The sequence below is a fragment of the Ambystoma mexicanum genome, chromosome 3q (assembly GCF_040938575.1).
Source record: "Ambystoma mexicanum isolate Mex_15411 chromosome 3q, UKY_AmexF1_1, whole genome shotgun sequence".
Lineage (NCBI taxonomy): Eukaryota > Metazoa > Chordata > Amphibia > Caudata > Ambystomatidae > Ambystoma > Ambystoma mexicanum.
Genome location: NC_090926.1, coordinates 677,716,650 through 677,737,067, shown reverse-complemented (window position 1 = coordinate 677,737,067; position 20,418 = coordinate 677,716,650). Strand labels below are relative to the sequence as shown.

The window sequence follows — 20,418 nt, the reverse complement described above, 5'->3', positions numbered from 1 at the left end:
ATGATGCCAATCTGGCAATCGGTGTAATTCTTTCCCTTAACCACCATAGCCATGATGGCAAATGAGGAAGCAGTGAAGCCATTGCATATATGTAGGCACTTTTTGCTGCAGAATTGTTTGAGCACAGGCCAGTATTCTTCTTGTTCATTGCTCTTCCACACCGTCCAACTCCTATGCCTTTCCCCACCTATATAGTCCACCGGGTCCTTCTTATACATTTTCACATGCACTAGTTGACTTCACCTCTGACATTATGCATGACATGAAGGTGGTTCCTTAATCTGTTAAGATCTCTTTAGGAAACCCCACTCGAGAAAGAAAAGGAATCAGGTGTTTCAAAATGTGTTTGCCTCGTGTTATTTTGCATTGGAAATATACAGGGTATCTGGTAGCATAGTCTACTATAACCAGCATGAATTTATTTTCTAGTTTTGACGGTTTGAGGGGCCCAATGATATCCATGGCAATATGAGAAAAGGGATTCTCAATAATTGGGAGAGGATGTTAAGGGTGCTGGTGGTACGGGTTGGCTTGCAGTTTTTTGAACGATGGAACAGTTTACCACAAAATTCTTGACATCTGCATATATTGTAGGCCAATAGATCATTGGGATAAACTGGTGTGGGGTTTTTGTTACCCATTGGTGTCCAGCAGTTAAGTGGGAATGTGCACAATCTAATACTACCCTCCTGTGACTCTTAAGAATCACTAGTTGTGGGGGGGCGCTGCTGCGCAACAAGATGGCCGCTTGAGTGAGGAGCTCCTCTCCGGCATGAATCCTGATTGAATTATCTCCTGTTTCCAGATTTCATCGAACCTCGTATGCTACCCGCGCTGTTCCCGGAGAACATCCTGACCTTGCAGGCAAAATCCTGACTAAATAACTAAAGACCAGGAGAATGACTCCCTTCTCCTGGGGTTTATTTTGCCAGCAAGTAACGTTCAATATATGATTCTTAAATAGCTTCTTGCTATTTCCTGTACCAGTTCGTTCAGTTCTTTCAAAGGATTTTCCACCTTTTTTCTTTAGTTCCATTTAAACATTTAACTTTCTGTCTTTAAATGTTTCTGGATTACTACTTGTTATCCTTTGGGATATCCTTGTCTTCACACTGGGATATTTATAATGTACCCAGTGACCTGCTTCCCGTCCTTTTGTAGGTTTTTCCTTCACTTGGACAAATTAGCTGGGTTCCTGAATAGGTTTCACTCTTCTTATTGTTTAACAATCACTGAGACATGTATATTGCACCCCGGTGTGATTCTCACTCTTCTTAATGTCTTCACATTCACTGGGACGTGTATACGGAGTCCCCTTTGTGACTCTGACTCTTCTTACTGTATATTCAGTTTCCGTGGGATGAGTTTGGTTGAGTCCCTTTTTGGATTCTCACCCTTCTTATTATATCCACATTTACAGGGACGCGTATGCTGTGTCCCTTTAGTATTCTCACTCTTCTTATTTTATTCAGATTCACTGGGATGAGTAAGCTGAGTCCATTTGTAACTCTCACTCTTCTTACTATATTCAGACTCTCTTTGACAAGTAGGCTGAGTCCCTTTGTAAATATCACTCTTCCTATTGAATGTGCCTGGTTCCCTGATTCTACCGCTCTCACTGTCACCTGCTGTGTAAGAGGGTCACATCACCAGTTCTGCACTCACCTTTGGCTTTCCTCTGTAGTTAATCGTAATAGTTTAGGCTCTTCATTTCCTTGATCCGACACGCTTCAGTGTCTTTCTTTCCCCATTATCTCGCTATGGAAAGGTGTTGCCATTCCTTTTCCTTCCCAGCCACCACCAAGTACGTACTCCCTCTTGGTCTCCCCTTTACCGGCCACAGATTTGTCTCTCTGTGCTTGGTTCTGCACTGTCCCTCCAGGGAATGTGTCTGGATTGGAAAGCATCCAGGGACCTACCCCTTCGCCCAGTGCAGCTTGGGCCCTGATGGCTTCCTGCTGCTCGCTGCGTTGAGAACAGTGTTCTCTCCTGGTCACCGGCTTCCTCCCAGCTGGTTCGAAACAACCGGGTCTCTCTCCTTTGATCACTGGTTCCTCCTTCTTTTATGACACTACTTTGTGGCTTCCCCAGTTTCCAGTCGTAGTCCTTCCTTTGTGTTGGAGTCATGTCCCTCAAAACTCCTTTGGGTTTTTCGTCCCAGTATCAGGCAATTCTGTATTTTTCCTTAGTTTTTACTTGTGTCAGTGTTAGACAAACATTCATTTTCTGCAGAGGTGTGGTAATAACAGATGTAGGAGGATTCTGTGATATAGCCCGGAGTTAGTTTTGATTGGAATAAAAAGGGAGTTCCTCATCGGAACGGGAGTCTGTTTCACAAGGAGGGAGTCTCTCCCTGTGATGTCCCGCTTACCGCCACCCCTAGGGGGAATGTTGCGTAGTGGGCTCACCTACCTAGCCTCACAAGGAAAGGCTCACTCCTGGGGAGAAGTGACTGAATCCCTTGATTTGTCACACCATTCAGCGCTTTTATAGCACAGAACAACATTTTAGCTGGGTTAGTGTCACATGTGCTTATTTAACGCAGTTTTTATCATGTTAAAATTGTCAGCAAGTTTATACATGTATATTTTCCTGGTTGTTCTACTTTTTGGTCCTCAGTGGGGGTGTGGGTGGAGTAGATGTACAATTGATCACCCAAAGACCTGCCTCTATTCAGAGTATCCAACCCTGACCTGAGGTTATGTCGCGAAATTAGAAGCAGCAGTTATCATTTCGTATTGCCCTCCAACGGCTCGAATTTTTATTTAGCAGCATTTTTTACTGCAGAAGAGTAGATGGTGGTTTGGGATCAGCCATTATTGGTTGGGGACCAGATGGGAGAACAGATGATCTCCCCCTCTTTCAGAAGTACAATAAAACATAAAAAAGCGTTGAAAAAATGTGAAAGGATGACTGTCCACAAACCAGAGAATAAAAACAACCCAAATGACAAAGCAACCACTGCACCTCTTTGCAAGGGAAAACAAGGTTTAATACATGCAAAAAGGGTCTCAGACGGTCTCGTAGAACCGAACTGACACAGAGCTCATCTTATCTCAAGACGTTACATCTTTTATAGAGAGAAACCCGCAAATTAACAATACTATACATTATAATGAGCTACAAGAAGTGACACAACCACACTGCGCAATTACAAATTTCAATTCATGATTAGTTTGATATGTTGAATACAGCCGACATGTGTTTCGACCTCTGGTCTTCTTCCAGGCTAGTATCCACAAATTAACATAACCCAATTAATAAAAAAGTTTCCATGTGTTAATATCCCCGCAAAAATATTGCAATACAAAAATATTGCTATATTATTGCGGCGATATTGACCCATGGACCATGCGGGGGACACCCTCGCAACCCCTGCATTATTTTAAAATGTGCGGGGGACACCCCTGCAACGCCCGCTCCCACAAATTATCCCACCAAAAAATATCTCCTATGGCGAGACAAACGGTCATATGTACGGCGATATTTTTGGTTGGGACTATTTTGTAGGGATACCATAAAAAATCATGCATATGTGCATCGTACATAAATTGTCAAGGTTTGATACATTATTAATGTTAGGTTGGTGCATACATTTTATATATCATGAACCAGTCAAGCATAACCCAGGAGCAAAAGGGGAAGGGTAATAGGTCACAGTTTTGAATATATTAAATCCAATTAGAAAATGAGAGGAAGAAAATATTAGTAGTGCATACACATGGTCATGAGCAAAAAGCATCGATTGGTGCAAAAGGATACGAGAATGTTGTCCAGATTATTTAGAGAAGGCAGCAAAGTAAAAAAGAAGGACCATTATAATAGCATGTTAAATTCGGTTGCATCTCATATAAAGAGGGTATATTGCCCACAAATTAAAAAAGGCTTTGAAATTGCCTGATACATACATAACTGTTGCGTAACACCAGAGCCAGCTTCGTGAATGTACTATGTTAGTGCTTCCATACAAAACCAGATTACACCACTGTACTGACTCATTTGGCCAGACACCCATTAAGCACACCCCATTTTGTGAGCTCTGAATATTGACCCATTAATTGATACACAGCTGTGGATATTCTTGTTAGACCCACTAAATTGGGATAAAGGCTATGCTCACATAGAGACACAAAAATAAAAAGTATGATTTCTGTTTCATTACACTATCGCCATAACGCTCTGAATCTTCTAATCTTCCATTAATTGTGACTAATCTGATAAGAATTCGAGGGGTGGAGTCGCTTACCTGGTTAGATAATGTCCGCAAGTGCGCAGAAGTAAGCTGAAATGTTGAAAACAGTAAGAATTCTCAACATAGAATCCTCAAATTTGATAGTCTACGACTATAGTATCTGACCGCTCATGATGCAGTTCCATATAAAACGAGGTGTTAACCTTACCTCAGTTCCAAAATAAAAGCAGCGAGTGCGGGATGCTGGATCTGATGGCAGCGTGTTTGAAGTCGATCCAAAAGGGGAGGAAAAGGAAAAATGAGGGACCGAGTATTAGACCTAATATCAGTCCCCAAAAAAATTACCAAACCAGACGAATTGTCCCAAACTTTTGAATGCACTCACCTCTCGTCCCAATGCTTTTGAGCCTCCATTGTACACAAGCTAACAGAGGTTGCTCTGAGCTCATAGTCTTATTCTACGAGCACTATAATGACTCGCAAGGTGCTGCAAATGGCAGCACTGAATCCGCCATGTTGGTTGAGTACTAAGAATTATTTTACTCGTATTGCTAACAGTAAGTGGCACATTGCCCAAATTAGTAAAGGATGTTAATTTAGCATGTGAATTTGTTTTTTTGTTGCGTTATTACAATCTAGGCAACCAGTTTACTAATTTAGTTCAATCTTGGCTACCAGCCATTATATTAACACACATTGGCCCTCATTCCAAGGTTGGTGGCTAATAGCGCCATGACTACTACCAATAACGGGACTGTGTCCGGTCCCGTTCAATGGTGACTTACCGGTCCAGTCTTACCTTGGTGGGACCGGTAAATCCCCATTGAATAAGTCATTCCCCATTCTCATTTGAGCCCCATTGTGCTCAATGGGAAGGGGAAAGGCGCTAATAACGGTACTGCAAATCGTGGTACCGTTATTAGCTCTGAAGTCCCTTAATGGGCCACGTCCATAACGCCTGGTAAAGCCAGGCGTTAAGTACGGGCCCGCTAAGGGACCTCCGAATAGGGTGCAAAGGGATTACCGGCAACGGTGTCCATACCGGTGCCTGTAATCCCTTTGCGCCAGCCTTGGAATGAGGTCCATTGTTTTGTAATCCTTTACTACTTTGGGCAATGTGCTTTTAACTGTTCGCAACATGGGCATTATTGTCTTTAGATCATGGCTATCAGCTATTATATTAACACTCATTAATTTGTAATGCTTTACTACTTTGGGCAATTACACAGGAACTACGAGGGTCCAATGAGGCCCTGCCGCCGTAGCTCTATGATTGCCTCATGTATTCCTTCATCTGCTTCTCTTGACAATGGGTACAATCAATTCATAAAGCATTGACGAAAATGATGCCTGGAAATGAATTAGCACAGGAGATTTGTGTGTGTTTGCCATCAAATAGGTTTTACTGTTATTTCTGTGCAATGGAGCATAACTTCTCACCTTACATATTCATAGGAAAGAAGTTATAGCACGAATCAGAGCATTTGGGGCAGGGTGTTGAGGTGAAGGGAGAGGGATATGAAGAGCCAGCATTTCAGTGAATTCTTTAGGTTAGGCTAATTTCACTCCCTTATTTTTGTCCTTTTATTGACACTGCATTGCAATTGCATTTATGAAAACACCACAAACGTGTAACAGTTGTAGCAGCCCTGAACACGGATGTGCAGAGCTATGAAAGGTTATATTCTCGAAGATGTCTGCAAATGTGACCATGCTTTCCCGATGAATAGGCCGGCTTGTGACAGCGAAAGCTTGACGCAAATAAATCATTTGTTAGGAAAATCTGGCAATCAACTAATTATTAATCTTTAAAAACTGTTGATTAACACTGCACGCTCCACTTAAAGATAAGGTTGTGTGTCTTAGTTTTTTCAGAACCCCCTTTCTCCACTAAGAGTAATGTCTTTGCAACGAGGCACAATTTTTCTGGTGCTAGACCCCTTTAATCAGGTGGTGCTTTATTCATAATGTCTTTCATGGTAATTTAAGAACCTTTCTCTTCTTGCAGTGTGGTGATATGGAACGTGGCGAAGAGAGAGGCGGTCTGCGGAAGTCCTGCCTCTGCCTTAAACGTTGGGCAGGCCAGTAACGTGATCTTCTCAAGCACCAGCGACGAGATGTTCATGACCGCTGGAAAGTAAAGATTTTTGCAACGTTTTCTCTGTTTCTATCCCAATATATTATATAGAGTGATGGATTAACCATGCTCCATCCTTCCTTACGCTTCTTTTGACATTCTTGAGGATCCTTGAGCTTGCTTTGGGAATCCTTGTTAACATGTCATGGATCTATGTCTTTTGTTGCAAAATGCATGGTGGGAGAGCATTTCTAACCAAATGTGTTAGAGTTAAATGTGCACCTTCTCATTTTCTTTTTTGGGGTGCTTCAATCCCCATACTCTTTTTGGGCTTCTCCTTTATCTACCCCCATCTATATCTTATCCTTCACCCTTTCCCTCCCCATTTCCGATGTTGTTACCCACATTCATTTTTTCGTTTTAAGGACATGGTGCTACTTGCAGTACTACTTTTTTGGAGTTTATGGGCAATAACCGCAATGTTGCCAAGATATGGGTTTCAGCTCCCTCAGGAAAGAGCATAAATGGGTATCTTCTCTGAGTTCGTATGGTATAGAATTGGGGAGTTCCCCCCTGCTCCTCCCCCCCCCCACACACACACACACACACATACACTCAAAAAGCACCACCTGCCCAGAGCAACTACATAGGCCTTTCTTTGATAGTCTTCCAGGGGAGGACCTGGCATGTAGGGCCTGGTCTGGGGAAGTGGTGCAGCCTTCCAATTATATGTTGTTAAATCACCCATCTGAACACAAACCATAGTGTGAGCAATGGAATGACACCTCTGGAGGAGATACTTTAGACATGTGTCACCTTTATTAATTTTAATGCTTTGCATCGCTCTGGAATGTCACCTTGCACCCACTTTGCAATCCTGCAGGAAGTGGATGAAGTGGAAGTGGATGAGCGGGGCTTTCCCTAGGGTGAGGTGGTGGGTTTTGGTTCTGGAATCTGCTGCATTTGGTCTCTTCTGATCTGGTAGCTTGGCTTCTTGTGCAAAGTGGGGGGTAGGAGAGGGTCCTTCTTGGAGGGTGAGGTCCCATTGGTTTAATGAGGGATGTAGAATGCCTTCTTGAACAGGTGTGTTTTCATTGCTCACTTGAAGGTTGTAAGGTCAGTTTGGGCCTTTTCCTTGCAAAATGCTTCTGTGATCCAGTTGTCCAAGCTCTGGGTCCTACAGTGCCAAAAAGCCTTAGGCCGAACAGTTGCTGCAAGAGCTGATTGACTTTTCTGATATAGCTTTCATTTCTGCTGCCCCTACTGAGCGTGCCCACCACAAGGGTTTAGTGATCCAAGATTATAGAACCAAGTGTTGCAACTAATTTGCAAATACGGATGGGCTCAGATTCCGACTGGTTTGCTACACAATCTGGATATAGTCACATATAGGCCATAGCCTCCAGAAGGCTGGTAGTGAGGGTTGGGAAAAACAATAACACGTCATGAACAAATCTGGCAGGTGTGGGACTGGAACGCAACCCTTGCAGCCCTTCAGAAGCATATCTGGCAGTCTCCAGATCAACCGAAAGTTCACCCAAGACTTCTGTTCTTCTATGTGATCTGATTTTTAGAATATCAAAATGTTTATGGGACCAGTAGAGTGTCCGATTCGGAACATTTGCATTTCGATATTCGGAATCAAATGTTCTACTGGTCAGTCAGCATTCCAAATTATATATCTCCATTCAGTGCGATCAGCAGTGCACGTTAATTAGGAATTTGGAATTCTGATTGATGAATCAAATTTACCAATGACCGATTTGAAGGCCCAGTTTCAACCTTCCACTTGCTTTAAAAGCTTTGCAAGTCTGCTGATTCCTACGAATTCCATTTGTCAGATCTGGCCACTCATTTTTTCACACAGCATTTTCCACCCCTGACTGCTCTGAAAGTTTTGTTTTGAAGCTTATGTATTTGTGACTGGTGCAGTATGTCATCTTCTATATTTCCTGATTCATAACAAAGAGATATAGCAACATGATTGCTCCGCTCTACAGGAGGTTGACACCACCTATTATATAAATCATTGTACCCAGTGTAGCAGTGTTTAGATTTGTGTTGCAATTTCATTCTCTTTTAATTGGCAAGCATGGTGCCCTTTAGACATTTGGGTCGCATGAATATATTAGACTTTCTATCAAGCAATCCTTTTGATATTTTATTGGAATGCCTTTGTACTTTTAGGTTTTCAGGTTCCAGGGAGACTAATATTTTTAAGGATGTTGAGACACTCCACTAATATATGTCATAGTGACCCCCAAACATAGACTCCATACCGTGGGACTGACTACTGTCTCCCAGGGCATGTAAAGTCACCATTGGCTTTACTAGTCTCAAATTGTGAACAGAACCAGTACAAGCCATCATATTGTGGAAGTACTGGTAGGGGTAATTCGATTGCCCCTGGGTCTGTTTTCCAAGGGGGCACTGTCCAGTCCCCCCTTGTCGAGTTTCTGGCTGGTGGCAGTGGATACCACGCAAAATATTCCCCCGGAATATTTCCCATGGGATTTTCCCATTGATTTTAAACGCACCACTTTTTGGTGCAATGTTAAAGATACCGCCGGGTTATTTATTTAATATTTATTCCCCGGTTGGGTCTTTTTGCCAGGACTCGGTTTTAAAATGGCGTTTGTGTTCGCCTCTGAAACTCTAACCCAAGTTGAGCCCTTTGTTCCACTTTTTGGCGGGCTTCTCCACAGAAGCCCTCCAAATGGTGCCTCTCTGTCTGGGTTCTACAGGATGTGTGGGAGGGGATTGGGCACCCTGGACTGAGTTGCCTCGGCAACTCAAGTCGCACTCTTGTGTGATTGGCCCAGTGGTGAGCCGCCCGGCTCACCACTTAGCAGGTTTCAGTGACAGTTAGGCTGTTGAATGGGGGGTTTTCTGCATAAAAGCAGGGCTTTGGGGACTGGAACTTCAGAAGTCACCACAGGACCTAAAGAATCCGAAGAGGGGAGAAGCTGAGCCATCTACAACGACGACGACACCGGTGGAGCCCTGCTGTACGAACTCAACACTTCCCCGACGACAGAGGAGATCTTCTTCCAGGAGAGTCTTCTTCCCTTTGAGCTGGTGGGACCAACCAGTTCGCTTTTTCGCCTTCCTGGACGTCTCGTGGTCAAATCGCCGGTGCCAACCACCACGGCGGCCGGATAGCCACGCTTCACCACTACCGCGAATAAAAGGGTCATACCTTTTAATCGGGAAACTCCGCGGCTGGTTTCTTCCCTGGCAGTGTAACGACCTCCAGCTTTCTTGCTAGTCGAGATCATCTCTTCCTCTGGTTGAAGCCATGACTTGCACCCGCTGCCAGGAACAACTGCCACTGCTGGAGCTTTCTCCCCATTTCAGGTACTGCGTCGCGGCTGGTCTCCCTTGCAACAGATTGTCCAAGGTGTCCCGTAAATCCTTGACTTTCTAACTGGGTTGACCTCAGACCTGCTAACTTTGCCTTTCTGAACTGATCCAACCTCTTTTTGACTTTTCTGCAAAGACTTTGAGTGCATTTCCACTGTGTGATCTTGGGCACATTCCGACTTGCTCTCTCCAAGAGTGGGTCTGGCCTATGAACTTTTTGCTCTACAGTAGACCCTGCCTTTCTTGACTTGCTGTGGTTTCTTAAAAGTCTTGGTACTGTCTTATTTTCCTACTCTGCCTTTTCTCTCCCTTTTTAAACATATTATTGGAGTGCCATCTACGGTTACGCGCTCTCCTCTGTTTTGCTAACTAAGTGGTGTCTTAACCTAGACTTGTCGAATAATTAACTAGGGAGGTGTATATACTTATAGTGACTGTGTTTGAACTTGCTTGATATATTAGTGCCAGTGTATTTTCATAAGTGTGTTTTTAAATAAATAATTATATACTTTTATACCAAAGCTCTGGTCAGTGTTTGCTTGTTCTACTGTATTTTTAGCCCTATTGGTTATACTCTATATACTGCCTAACTCTTCTTGAGAGAAGTCTGACTGCTCAGCCACAGCTACCAGGTAAATCTGGGTGGTGCAGACTGCTACTCCTGTGGTCTTAAACATTTTGCAGTGGTCCCTAAGGGAACTGCACAGGTTTCTGCCTAACAGTGCTCTTGCACTTTAAAAGTCTTCATAGATTTAATCCCTATGCTGGATGTCTTCTGCATGTATAACAATCTTAAAAGTAATCAGGGTAACCAAAAGAGATTGTTGTTTCCAAGATGGCGGTCTTCGCAAAGCCTCGTAGGAGGTGGAACCCATGCTTGCGGACACTTTGACAATTGAGCTGATTTTCTTTAAATGTTGCTGATAAAATGTTGTTTTTACCTTAAGGAGCCCATCCCAAGTGTGCAGTCCTAATGTTTGCTTTCACTTATCTCCCCAGTGGGACATTGCGCGTCTGGGAACTGGATCTAAGAAACCGGAAAATGCGGCCTGCCGAGTGTCAGACAGGCCAGCTTAAAAGAATCTTCACTTGTCTTGCAGTAAGTATGTTGATCCTGCCATCAGAATATACAGGATTAGCCCTTAGGGATAGTTTCCTTCATCAAACTTAAAGGCCCATAGCTGCAAACCAGCCAGCAGGGTGCACCCTACTGCCCAAGCAGTAGATGTTTAGTCACTGTTTAGTTTAGTCACTGGACATTCACAATGGTGGGAACACTGCCTCCTGTGTCAAGAAGTCGGGTGCACCTAAATTGGGCCTACTCACAATATACAATTAACTGTGGCATGGTGAATCCCTTTCACTTATTTATTTATTTCCAACTGGCCCTCCATAATATGAGAACTACACGCTAGTCTGTCCACACAGGTTCAGGAGGTATCTTACACATCAGGTTTAATGTGTCTGTGGTGTTTAATTAGTCTAATTAATGTCCATATTACTTGGAGGACAGACAGAGTGGTGTAGAGGGTTGCAGGTTTGGTGAACACAAGGTCACCTCTGCTAATTTTCGACAATCCTACATCCCTGATCTTTGTTGATTCTTTTTGCTTTCATGTCAGATCTTGAGGCAAAGCCATCTGAGACAGAGCACACTATCTTTAGACCTCTATACAATATCTCTATCATAATATGCCAATGCCACAAGGCAAGGGTAGGCACTGATTTCTGAGTCCTTTGGTCTTTGTATTGTAGCATACAAGGAAGGCCACTAACGATATCCCAAACTCTCTCGATGTAGGTCTCGGAAGATGACAAGGTTTTCTACTGTGGTACCACATCTGGAGATGTACTGGTGATCAATGTGAAGAACAAACTGCTGAATATTTGCGGACCTCCGAAGGACAGGTTCAGCCTGGTAGGTTGGTGGAGATGTTTCTGTGTAAGGTTCCCAGGAGGAATTGGTCTCATTGTTTAAGCAATGCTCCCTGGAGGATTTTAAATGCATGGTCCATAGTGTGAAAGACAATGTGAAAGACAAGCAAATACTTGCTCGTCATTGTTCCAGTGCTCACATGCTATTGATCCCAATGTAATCTATCACTGTTCATATGCTCAGAATGCGTGTGTCCAGAATGTATGTCTTTTGTTTGCGGGCTGCCTGGGACTAAGAAACACACCAAGTTCAAGCTTTTATATAGAGAAATATTTACAAGTGATGACAACTTGAATGAAAATGGGATCTTCGGAAACCTAAAGTCCTTAAGGATATTTCTTCTTCTCCTTTGTCTCTTTGTGTCTCTTAATCAATGGGTGGTCATCCAATTTCTTCCCTGATGTAAGGTCCTGGCTTACCCTTGTCACAGGTTTCCCCTTTTCTCACCTGTTTTCGCTGCTTGATGGAAACCTTAGGAGGAGTTTTCTTTCGTATGGTTCGGTCTTATACAAGCCCGCTCGGCCGTCATCGGCTTCCAGTGTTCGTTCAGCTTCAAGTCCGGGATCGCTAGGAAACTCCAGGAAGTCCAGAAAAGGGGAAAGGAGCACTCAGAGGCGGGTGCACGGGATCCGGGAGAAGGCTGAATAAGAAGGAGTGAGAACAGTAGGAAAGCAGAAGGTCCGGGAACCAGGAAACAACAGAGTTCCACGAAGGCGAATTACAGAGCACACGTCTAGCCACAGCTAACAGTAGCATTGAGACGCGCAGGGCCGCGGGGGTGTGGCTACTTTATAGAACGTGCTGCATTGGACGTAAAGGCTAGTAGGCAGCGTTCTGTGCTTGCGGCCATGTTGGTAGTAACAGAGCGTAAGCTCTGACGTGTCAGGGACCAGGAGGCCCAGAAGGGGCGTGTCCGATGGTTCATGACAACCTGTGCTGTGGAGATTGATGATGTAGCCACTAACCCCTTCAGAACTGTCCAGCCAGAGGATTTTGGACATCAACTGCTGACTAGAAACCTCTGTGGCAAAAGGGGAATGGGACAACAAAGAAAACTTCCAGATCTCAGCTCTAACCCCCTTGTCTCTGTTCTCTGCTTTCAGGCTCTGGTGACTCTGGTCTCGGCTGAATATAGAATAAGCACAAACACCCGGTTAGGAATTAGGTTGCAATTTATCTTTGAATTAAAAAGTAATTTCCCCTACTTTTTAACACATTACCTGGTGGCCTCCTCTTAGAGCTGGAAGGTAGAATCAGAAAGGTTCTTTATTGTACTGTGTTTTCAGATTGTTTTTTTTTCTTTTCTGGTTTTCCTTGCATCAATTGACTTGTTGCCTTTATTAAAAATGTAATTTCCTCTATGGAAAAGGACCTCGCTTCCGTGCTCTCCTTAATAGTCCCTTTTATTCCTTGTTGGCACCCTGCGCCTCCTTACTATTGCCACTGTGCTCCCAGCGCTCTTCGGATTCTCTGACATATAACTACACTAGACCCACGCACTGGGCTTTAAAAATAATTCTCTGCACTCCCGACGCTTATCAGACCTCTTAAATACAACTGCTCCTCTTAAAATAAGAAAACTCTGCTCCTGCGCCACTCCGTTGCCAAGGATGCGATCACTAAAGGAGAGTTTCCTCTATGAAGTAAAGCGCTAGTAACACCATTGGGTTCTTTACTCTAACCCCGGCTCATGCGCACTCTGATCTTCTACTTCCTCACACTGGTGGTCACAAGGGTAAATAAACATCCTCACACAAAGATTCAAACTTAGTAAATTGTCAAGTTAATTTGGCAAGATTTAAAAACCCCCTTTCTTTGCTATCTACCATAACCTTACAGTACTTCTGATAGTATTATACTAAACTCAATAACTTTTTTTTTTACATAACAATGAACAGTCTGTATTTCCAGTTCTATAATCAATTTGAGGTAATCTAACTTCTACTGCTACTTTAAATATTATCTTCCATTAAGTCACTTATCTCTTCAGTTCTGCAGTAAGATTCTTCTTCTGTGGCTTAACTTTGTTTCCTGGAGCTTCAGTTGCTTTGACCTTCCTTGTCAAAATCCTGGATGAACGGCAGTTTAGAATCCTGGTGAAGATTCCAAGTTACCGCACAGCTGCTTTTCCACCAATCACTTCTGAGCTGAGCCTTCACCAGATTGGAATGGGACTAACCCATCCCCCTACATTCCTAACCAACTCAAACCTACACACTCCTCTGCCCTTTCCTGCTCATCACAGTGCTGCTGCGGCTTCTCAGCCCAGGCCTGACACCCGGTCACCCTTAGGCTCTCTGAAGTTCCTGGGTCTCAAATGTTATTCCCAGTTCCTTACAGTTAAAAAACGAGTCTTTTTAACCATTTCAGCCCTCTGGGCATCAGGGCCTTTTGGGGAACCCAAGTCCTCCTTTAGCTGTTTCACTGGGTCACTTCTTGCCACCTATTGGGCACACAGGGTGGTATATGCTTAGGTCGGGCAACCCTGCACCACTAGAAGTGAGACATGCAAACCCCACTCGCGAGGCGAAATAGCAGCTAAACCTAGTTGGACTCTCTGGAGAATTACACAATAACCATAAACATGTCAGGAATTACCCAACCACACGCCCTGATCTATGATATGATATGATAAGTTATTTATAACATGCTTAATACCCAGAGGTTTCTAAGCACGGACCCAGGGATCGAACCTGTGTTGCTCTGTGTTGTCTTGCTTCCAAGACAAGCACGTTGCCCCTGAGCTATCCTCCTGCACACTTTGCATATGATATGATATGACCAAGGACCGGAAAAATGGGCCCTCTGACCCCTACAACAGAGTCTCTGGAAGAAGGAACATCCAACCGGGCAAACACAACACACTTCACACCAGCCAGAGATTCTCTCTCGGAGAGCCACTACCAGGAACCATTAGGACAGACATGGCCAGCTCATCAGCTTCCAGAAAGCAGATAGGAACAGGGGCCTACTACCAGTAAGCACAGATACTCACTCCTACCAATATGCCCACTCTCCACTTTACCCCAACAAACAATAGAACGCAGCTATACCACTCGATCAGTTTCAGCCTAGCTGCACATACCTATACTGCTCCTTGAACACCTCAACAGTCTGGTAGAACGCAATTATACCCCACGAAAGAATCGGTCTAGCTGCACACATAATCTCTTACACAGGTCCCACAGCAGCCAGAATTCAGACTCAGTGGCCACCTACCTTGCTGCACACATTCCACTGACCTCTCACAACCTGTGCACTGCACCTAGTATTAGACTGCGGTCACCTCCGCGCAAACCACACTGGCTGCACACATACTGAGTGCACCCTAGCACTATATGCTACTCTAATCTCTCCATTGATCTGGACTACAGTCCCCAAGGGCGTGCAACCCACAGCGCTTTGAGATTATACCAATTATATATAAGGCACTATACAAATACACAATAACAATAGTAGCTAGCATTCCTGGATCCTGTAACCAAAGGCATGTCAGCATAAGTAGCTGGCTGGGCGAAATTAAGTGTACCCCTTAGTCCCTTTACCCCTTAGGCCTCTCTTTTTGGACCCCCTTCTGGGCCCCCTTCTGCTTCTTGCCCTCTCAGTTCAATGATCTTGCTGTGTCCTCCATGAACCAGACTCAATCCTCCACCCATCTTCTGGTCCTGATCTGGCCCTCTGGAACCATCCTGTTGTATCCAATTACAGGACTACCTGCATATATTTTCTCACCTCCTGATGTTAGTGCTATCTCAGCTCCATCACTGCTACCGCCTTCTGTCCCCACCTCAATCAGCTTCTTTGGTGTTATCACTTCCTCCTCCTGATGACCACCTTCACATTCTCGCTTTACCATGTTCTCCTCTCCTCTTATCACCTCCTCCACCTTTGCTCTTGCCACATCCACTACCACTCTCAATGTTACTACCACCTCCCCTCCTCTTGATATTTTCTCCTCCTTCATTCTTAATGCTACCATCTCCTCCTTCCCTCTTGATGATACCACTTTGACCTCTCCTATGATGTTACCCCCTCCTTCACTATAGGGGTTACCAACTCCTCCATCCTTCTTGATGTTACCATTTCCTCCCGCCTTCTTGCTCTTACCACCTCCTACTCTCGACTCCTTCACTCCTCTACTCTGCATCTCCGGGTCTGCTTTCTAAACTCCATGTACTTCCAAACCCTAGCCTCCTGCTCCTGCAACTCACATTAACTGATGGGGGGGGGGCTCTGGGTTTTCTATTGCTCTGCTTCCCTCACCGGGGTTGGGCTTTTGGTGACTGTCTGCACCTGTGTCCTGTAATTGGGGCATTGTTGGGATTGGTAGCTCTTCTGGGTCTTGGTGCACTTGGCCTCACTTTGGGGTTGGGGGCCTGCCCCAAGCCGTCATGTGGCTGTTCGCCATCTTGAATTCCACCCTCCACTTCCTGCTATTGTCTATTGCTTCCTTTGCAGGACCAGCGTCTCCTATTTCCTCAGCATGTAAATTGGGATGGAAAAAACTCTTATGTCCCCAGGTACTGTCGCAGCCACTTTTAATAGGGCAAAATTCACCTAATTACAAGTGGCAGGATGGCAGTGGTAATCGCCAATTCTAGAGTCAATAGGACTCCATAGTCTCAGGTGCAAGACTATACCATCTGTACGAGCTGCTGAACCTCAATGTCCCTCTCCAGCTGCTCAGACCCCTGCCAGAAGAAGCAGCTCATGACTGGTCAACCAGAAGGGAAATGGGAAGCGGATAAAAGAACACATGGCACAGGTACTGCTCATCTTCCTGGTTCTGCAATCTGCAAAAGGACAAACATCAAGACAGTCTGTTAATTCACTGTCTCCTTTTCACTTCCCTCCTTCCAACCACTGTAATTCATAGTATCCCTAAAATGTACCTTTGATTCCTCTGCTAAAGCCCAGAGGAGATGATCCACAGATACTGAAATAGCTGAAACAGTTATTTAATACTTGCCTCTTATTACATTCTCATATCCTCTCAGATATTGTGGAAGTTGTGAGCAGTCACATATGTGAGGCGGACAACTTGGTAAAGGTTTTTCACAAGATGCCATTTTATTAACTCAAAAGGGTTTGACAAACGCCTCACTAATCCCTAAGATAAAGAGGATTTCCCTGCCTATCACAATAAACTAAAGGAAACACTCTAACAAATGGAATATGTCCCTCACACTTTTGCATACATCAAACTCATAGGGAGAATATATGGCCCCTGCCAATAAACTTTTGTTAGGTTAATGATAGAAAGATGGGCCTCATCACGAGTATGGCGGTAACCCTTAAATGCGGCAGTAGTGCTATTACCGCTGCATTTAAAGGTCCGCCAGATCATGGGCTTTGCGGATTTCTCCCCAGCTCTGAGCTGGGGCAAATCTGCCGCAAACTTGCTGATTTTCAGCGCTATTACTGCCGGCGGGAAATCCGCCGGCGGTAATAGCCTGAAAATAACCCATTGGGCACAATGGGGAATGGGCACTAACCGTTCTGCCAAACCCGTGATCCGGCGCTAATAGCGCCGGGGGTTCGGCGGTAGGGCTAATAGCACCGGCGGTAATACCGCTGGCGTTACCGCCAAACTCGTGATGAGGCCCATTGTAAATTATTTGTATTTTGTTATTTATATAGTGCCCTTTCCCCACTTGTGTAGCCTCAATGCGCTTTTTTCCTCGGTTGAACGCCCTTGGTGACCGTAGTCGATGTGGTTGGAAAGTTCTAGGGGGTTTAGTTTAGGAGATGCGTGTGTGCATGTTGTCGTTCTAGGACTTGGGTGGCTGGCAAGGCGCGACTATGCAGCCCAAGAGAGGTCAGACACATGGGTGGGTGCTGCTGAGGGTTAGAGATAGATTGCTATTGTTGAGAGAATCTATGTGAGGCCAGCTATACCAAATTCCTTTCGTGTGGTGGTCACTGTATGCTAGTGGCAGAGGTGTTGAGGTACGTCAGGTGTTTCAGTCGGGACGGCTATGTGTGCACTAGATCGAATGTGCTTAGCCGTAGGCGTATTCTATAGTGCACGGATGCTTGGCCGTGCCTGCAGCCTGTGTCCACGCTAGTGGTGCGAGATATACGTACTGTAGGCTGCGATGTTGCTCAGCTGGGGCAATTTATGTCCGGGTCTATACCAGAGGGCCTAGCTTTCATACTGTAGTAGGTATTTGCTGATATTAAGCAGAAATGGAGGCCACACCTAGAGATTGAGAGTCCTGTACAGCGGTAGAGAGGCCTACACCCAACAGTACAATTTGAGTACCATGCTAAGTACAGACTGATATTAGAGTCCTGTATAGTGGTAGAGAGGCCTAAACCTAAGAGTGCAATTTGGGTACAAGGCTAGGGACAGCTAGAGTTGATAGTCCTGTTATGGTGGGAGAGAGGCCCACACCTAACGGTGCGATTTGAGTATCCGGCTAGGCACAGCCAAATTTGTGAGTCCTGTATATTGGGAGAGAGGCCTTTACCTAAAAGTGCAATTTTGGGTACAAGAATAGGCTCAGCCAGATTTGAGAGTCCTGCATAGTGGCAGAAGGCCTACACCTGAGAATGCAATTGAAGTACACATTCAGGGCTAAGGCTTGACCGGCCGTGGGTTTCAGCCTATTGTATAGTGGGTATCCGTAATGACAGTCATTGATGGTTTGTTGTAGCTGGCTTGGGGAAATAGGTTTGTGGGAGGGCCACTTGTCTCATTGTTAGTTGTCTCTCGTGTGGACTGGTGGGCAGGGTCAGGTGGGTAAGGTGCGAGGGTAGCCACAGCGAAGGCTACTGGTTTAGCTTGGGTGCTTGTTGGGTCAGAATTATGTTGTGGGTGGGGTGATGGAGGATCAAGAATGCCACAATGAAAGCTGCTGGCTTACCTGGAGTTCTAGTAGTCAGGCAGAATAGTTGAGCAGTATGTGGTGGTGTGTCAGGTGAGACTGCTGCGAGAGCTGCCGGCCCCTGAATTTCATTTGAAAGTGGTGGAGTTTATTAAAGGTGTATTCACAGGGTGCTGTGGCTTAGGAGAGTATCGGGAAGAGCCAGGTTTTAAGTGCCTTCCTGAATTTCAGGTGGTTTTCGATGTTGCGAATGTGTAAGTGGTTGGAATTCCAGATGATTGGCGGTTTGATGGAGAAGGAGGAGCGGCCAAGACTTGTGGAGTTTTGCAGTGGGATCACTATGTGACATGCGTTGCGAGATCTGAGGTTCCTGGAAGGTCGGTAAGGGACAATTTTGTCTCGCAGGAATTCAGGGTCCGTGTTGTGGATTGCACGATGGGTGATGCCCATGGCTTTGAAGGTGCTGGGTTGAGCAATAGGGAGCCAGTGGACGACTCTCAGGGTAGGGCTGATGTGCTCCCTGGCGGGAAGGTTAATGAGAAGGCGTGCTGCTGCATTTTGGATTCTTTGGAGTTTCTGTAGTTGGCATGTGGGGGCTTCTAGGTAGAGGCAGTTTGCATAGTCAAGGCGGGAGAGGATGATGGAGTTGATGGCTGAGAAGTGGTGGGGATAGGACCTGATTGTGCTGGGTATAGGAGGTTATTGGTTTCAGCAAATTGGCTGTGCTGTTTGTAAGCAGTGCGGTCAGTCAGTTTGGTGATGAATCGCTTATTGGAGATATGTTGGTAGTTTTGGGGACGAAATGGGTCAAGCATCAGTTTTTTGAGAATTGGTTTGGTGTGGGTTGTTTTTAGGGCTTTCGGGAAGGATCCAGAAGTGAGTGAGTGGTTAAGGATTGCGCGGGTGACGTTACCTGCACAGGTGGCAGTTAGTATATTCTAGAGCAGTGTGGGTGGGCACGGGTCTTCTGGAGAGCCTGACGGGCGGCTGGCTGCTGCCAGCGACAGGAAATCTTGGTGTGTGATGGGAGAGAAGCAGTCAAAAGAAGATTGTGATTGGGGTGGGGTTTGTGTGGGGTGCTGCGGGCGGGTGGGCGGTGGCGGTAGGATTTTTAGTTTGGCGATGATAGCATTGTGTCTTTCGTTGGCGGCATTGTAGAAGTGGAGGGAGAGGGTGTCGCATAAGGCTTGGGAGCTTGGGATGGTCAGGCGAGAACATGATGGTGATTTGAATTCTGCTATGATTTTGTGTGGTTCCTTACATGGGTTGCAGCATTTTGGATTCGGTTCCCATAGAATGATTTCTTGCTTTTCTGATTTCCGATCTGTAGGCTCTGGTTGTCCTTGCTAGGGTGGTTTTGTTTTGGACTGAGGGGTCAGTTCTCCAGGCCCGTTCCAGACGGTGCTTGAGAGTTTTGAGGTGTTTGAGATTGGGGGAGAACCACTTCGGCGATGGTTCACATCTCTGCGCGGAACGTTTTGACGGGGTGAGGGGTTTGAGGGCATTGATAAGCCAGAGGTCGAAGGAGTCAATTGCCGGTGGTCCTTCCACTAGGAAGAGCGAGTTGAGGGAGTTGCAGAGTGAGAGTTCGAGATCTGGGATGATTACCACTTTGTTCCATAATGGGAAGATGGAGGAGGCAGTTTGTGGAGGATGTGTTGGGTGTTGGCCGCTGACCACTGTGTTTAGCGGTATGGTGAAACAGAGTGCTGAGTGATCAGACCTTGAAAGTGGGTTCAGGGGTTGGGTGGATATGTTTGTGGTGCTGAATATTGCATCAAGGGTGTGGCCCCTCGTGTGGGTGCGAGTGGAGGTGTGATGTTTCAGGTTGAGTGGATCTAGACTCTCTGTAAGTGACCTTGTCATAGGGTTTGATGGGGAGTCGAACCATATGTTGAAATCACCTAGGAAGGTCAGAGTTGGGTGTTGGATGAGGTTGGCAGCCAGAGCTTCACCAAATGTGTCTGCAAAGTTTTTGTTGTAGCCGGGGGGTCTATAGATGAGTAGGAAGCTGTGCGAG

General features: G+C 45.4%; 1 protein-coding gene across 1 annotated transcript in view; it reads left to right on the top strand.

The window, feature by feature from the left end:
• The window catches only part of CFAP52 (cilia and flagella associated protein 52), a 374,850-nt gene that overhangs the window by 79,492 nt on the left and 274,940 nt on the right, over nucleotides 1–20,418 (top strand). The window contains exons 4-6 of the mRNA XM_069654573.1: nucleotides 6,201–6,329; nucleotides 10,632–10,731; nucleotides 11,434–11,550. Of these exons, the coding sequence (XP_069510674.1) occupies nucleotides 6,201–6,329; nucleotides 10,632–10,731; nucleotides 11,434–11,550 (346 nt within the window). The remainder of the gene's footprint in view (nucleotides 1–6,200; nucleotides 6,330–10,631; nucleotides 10,732–11,433; nucleotides 11,551–20,418) is intronic.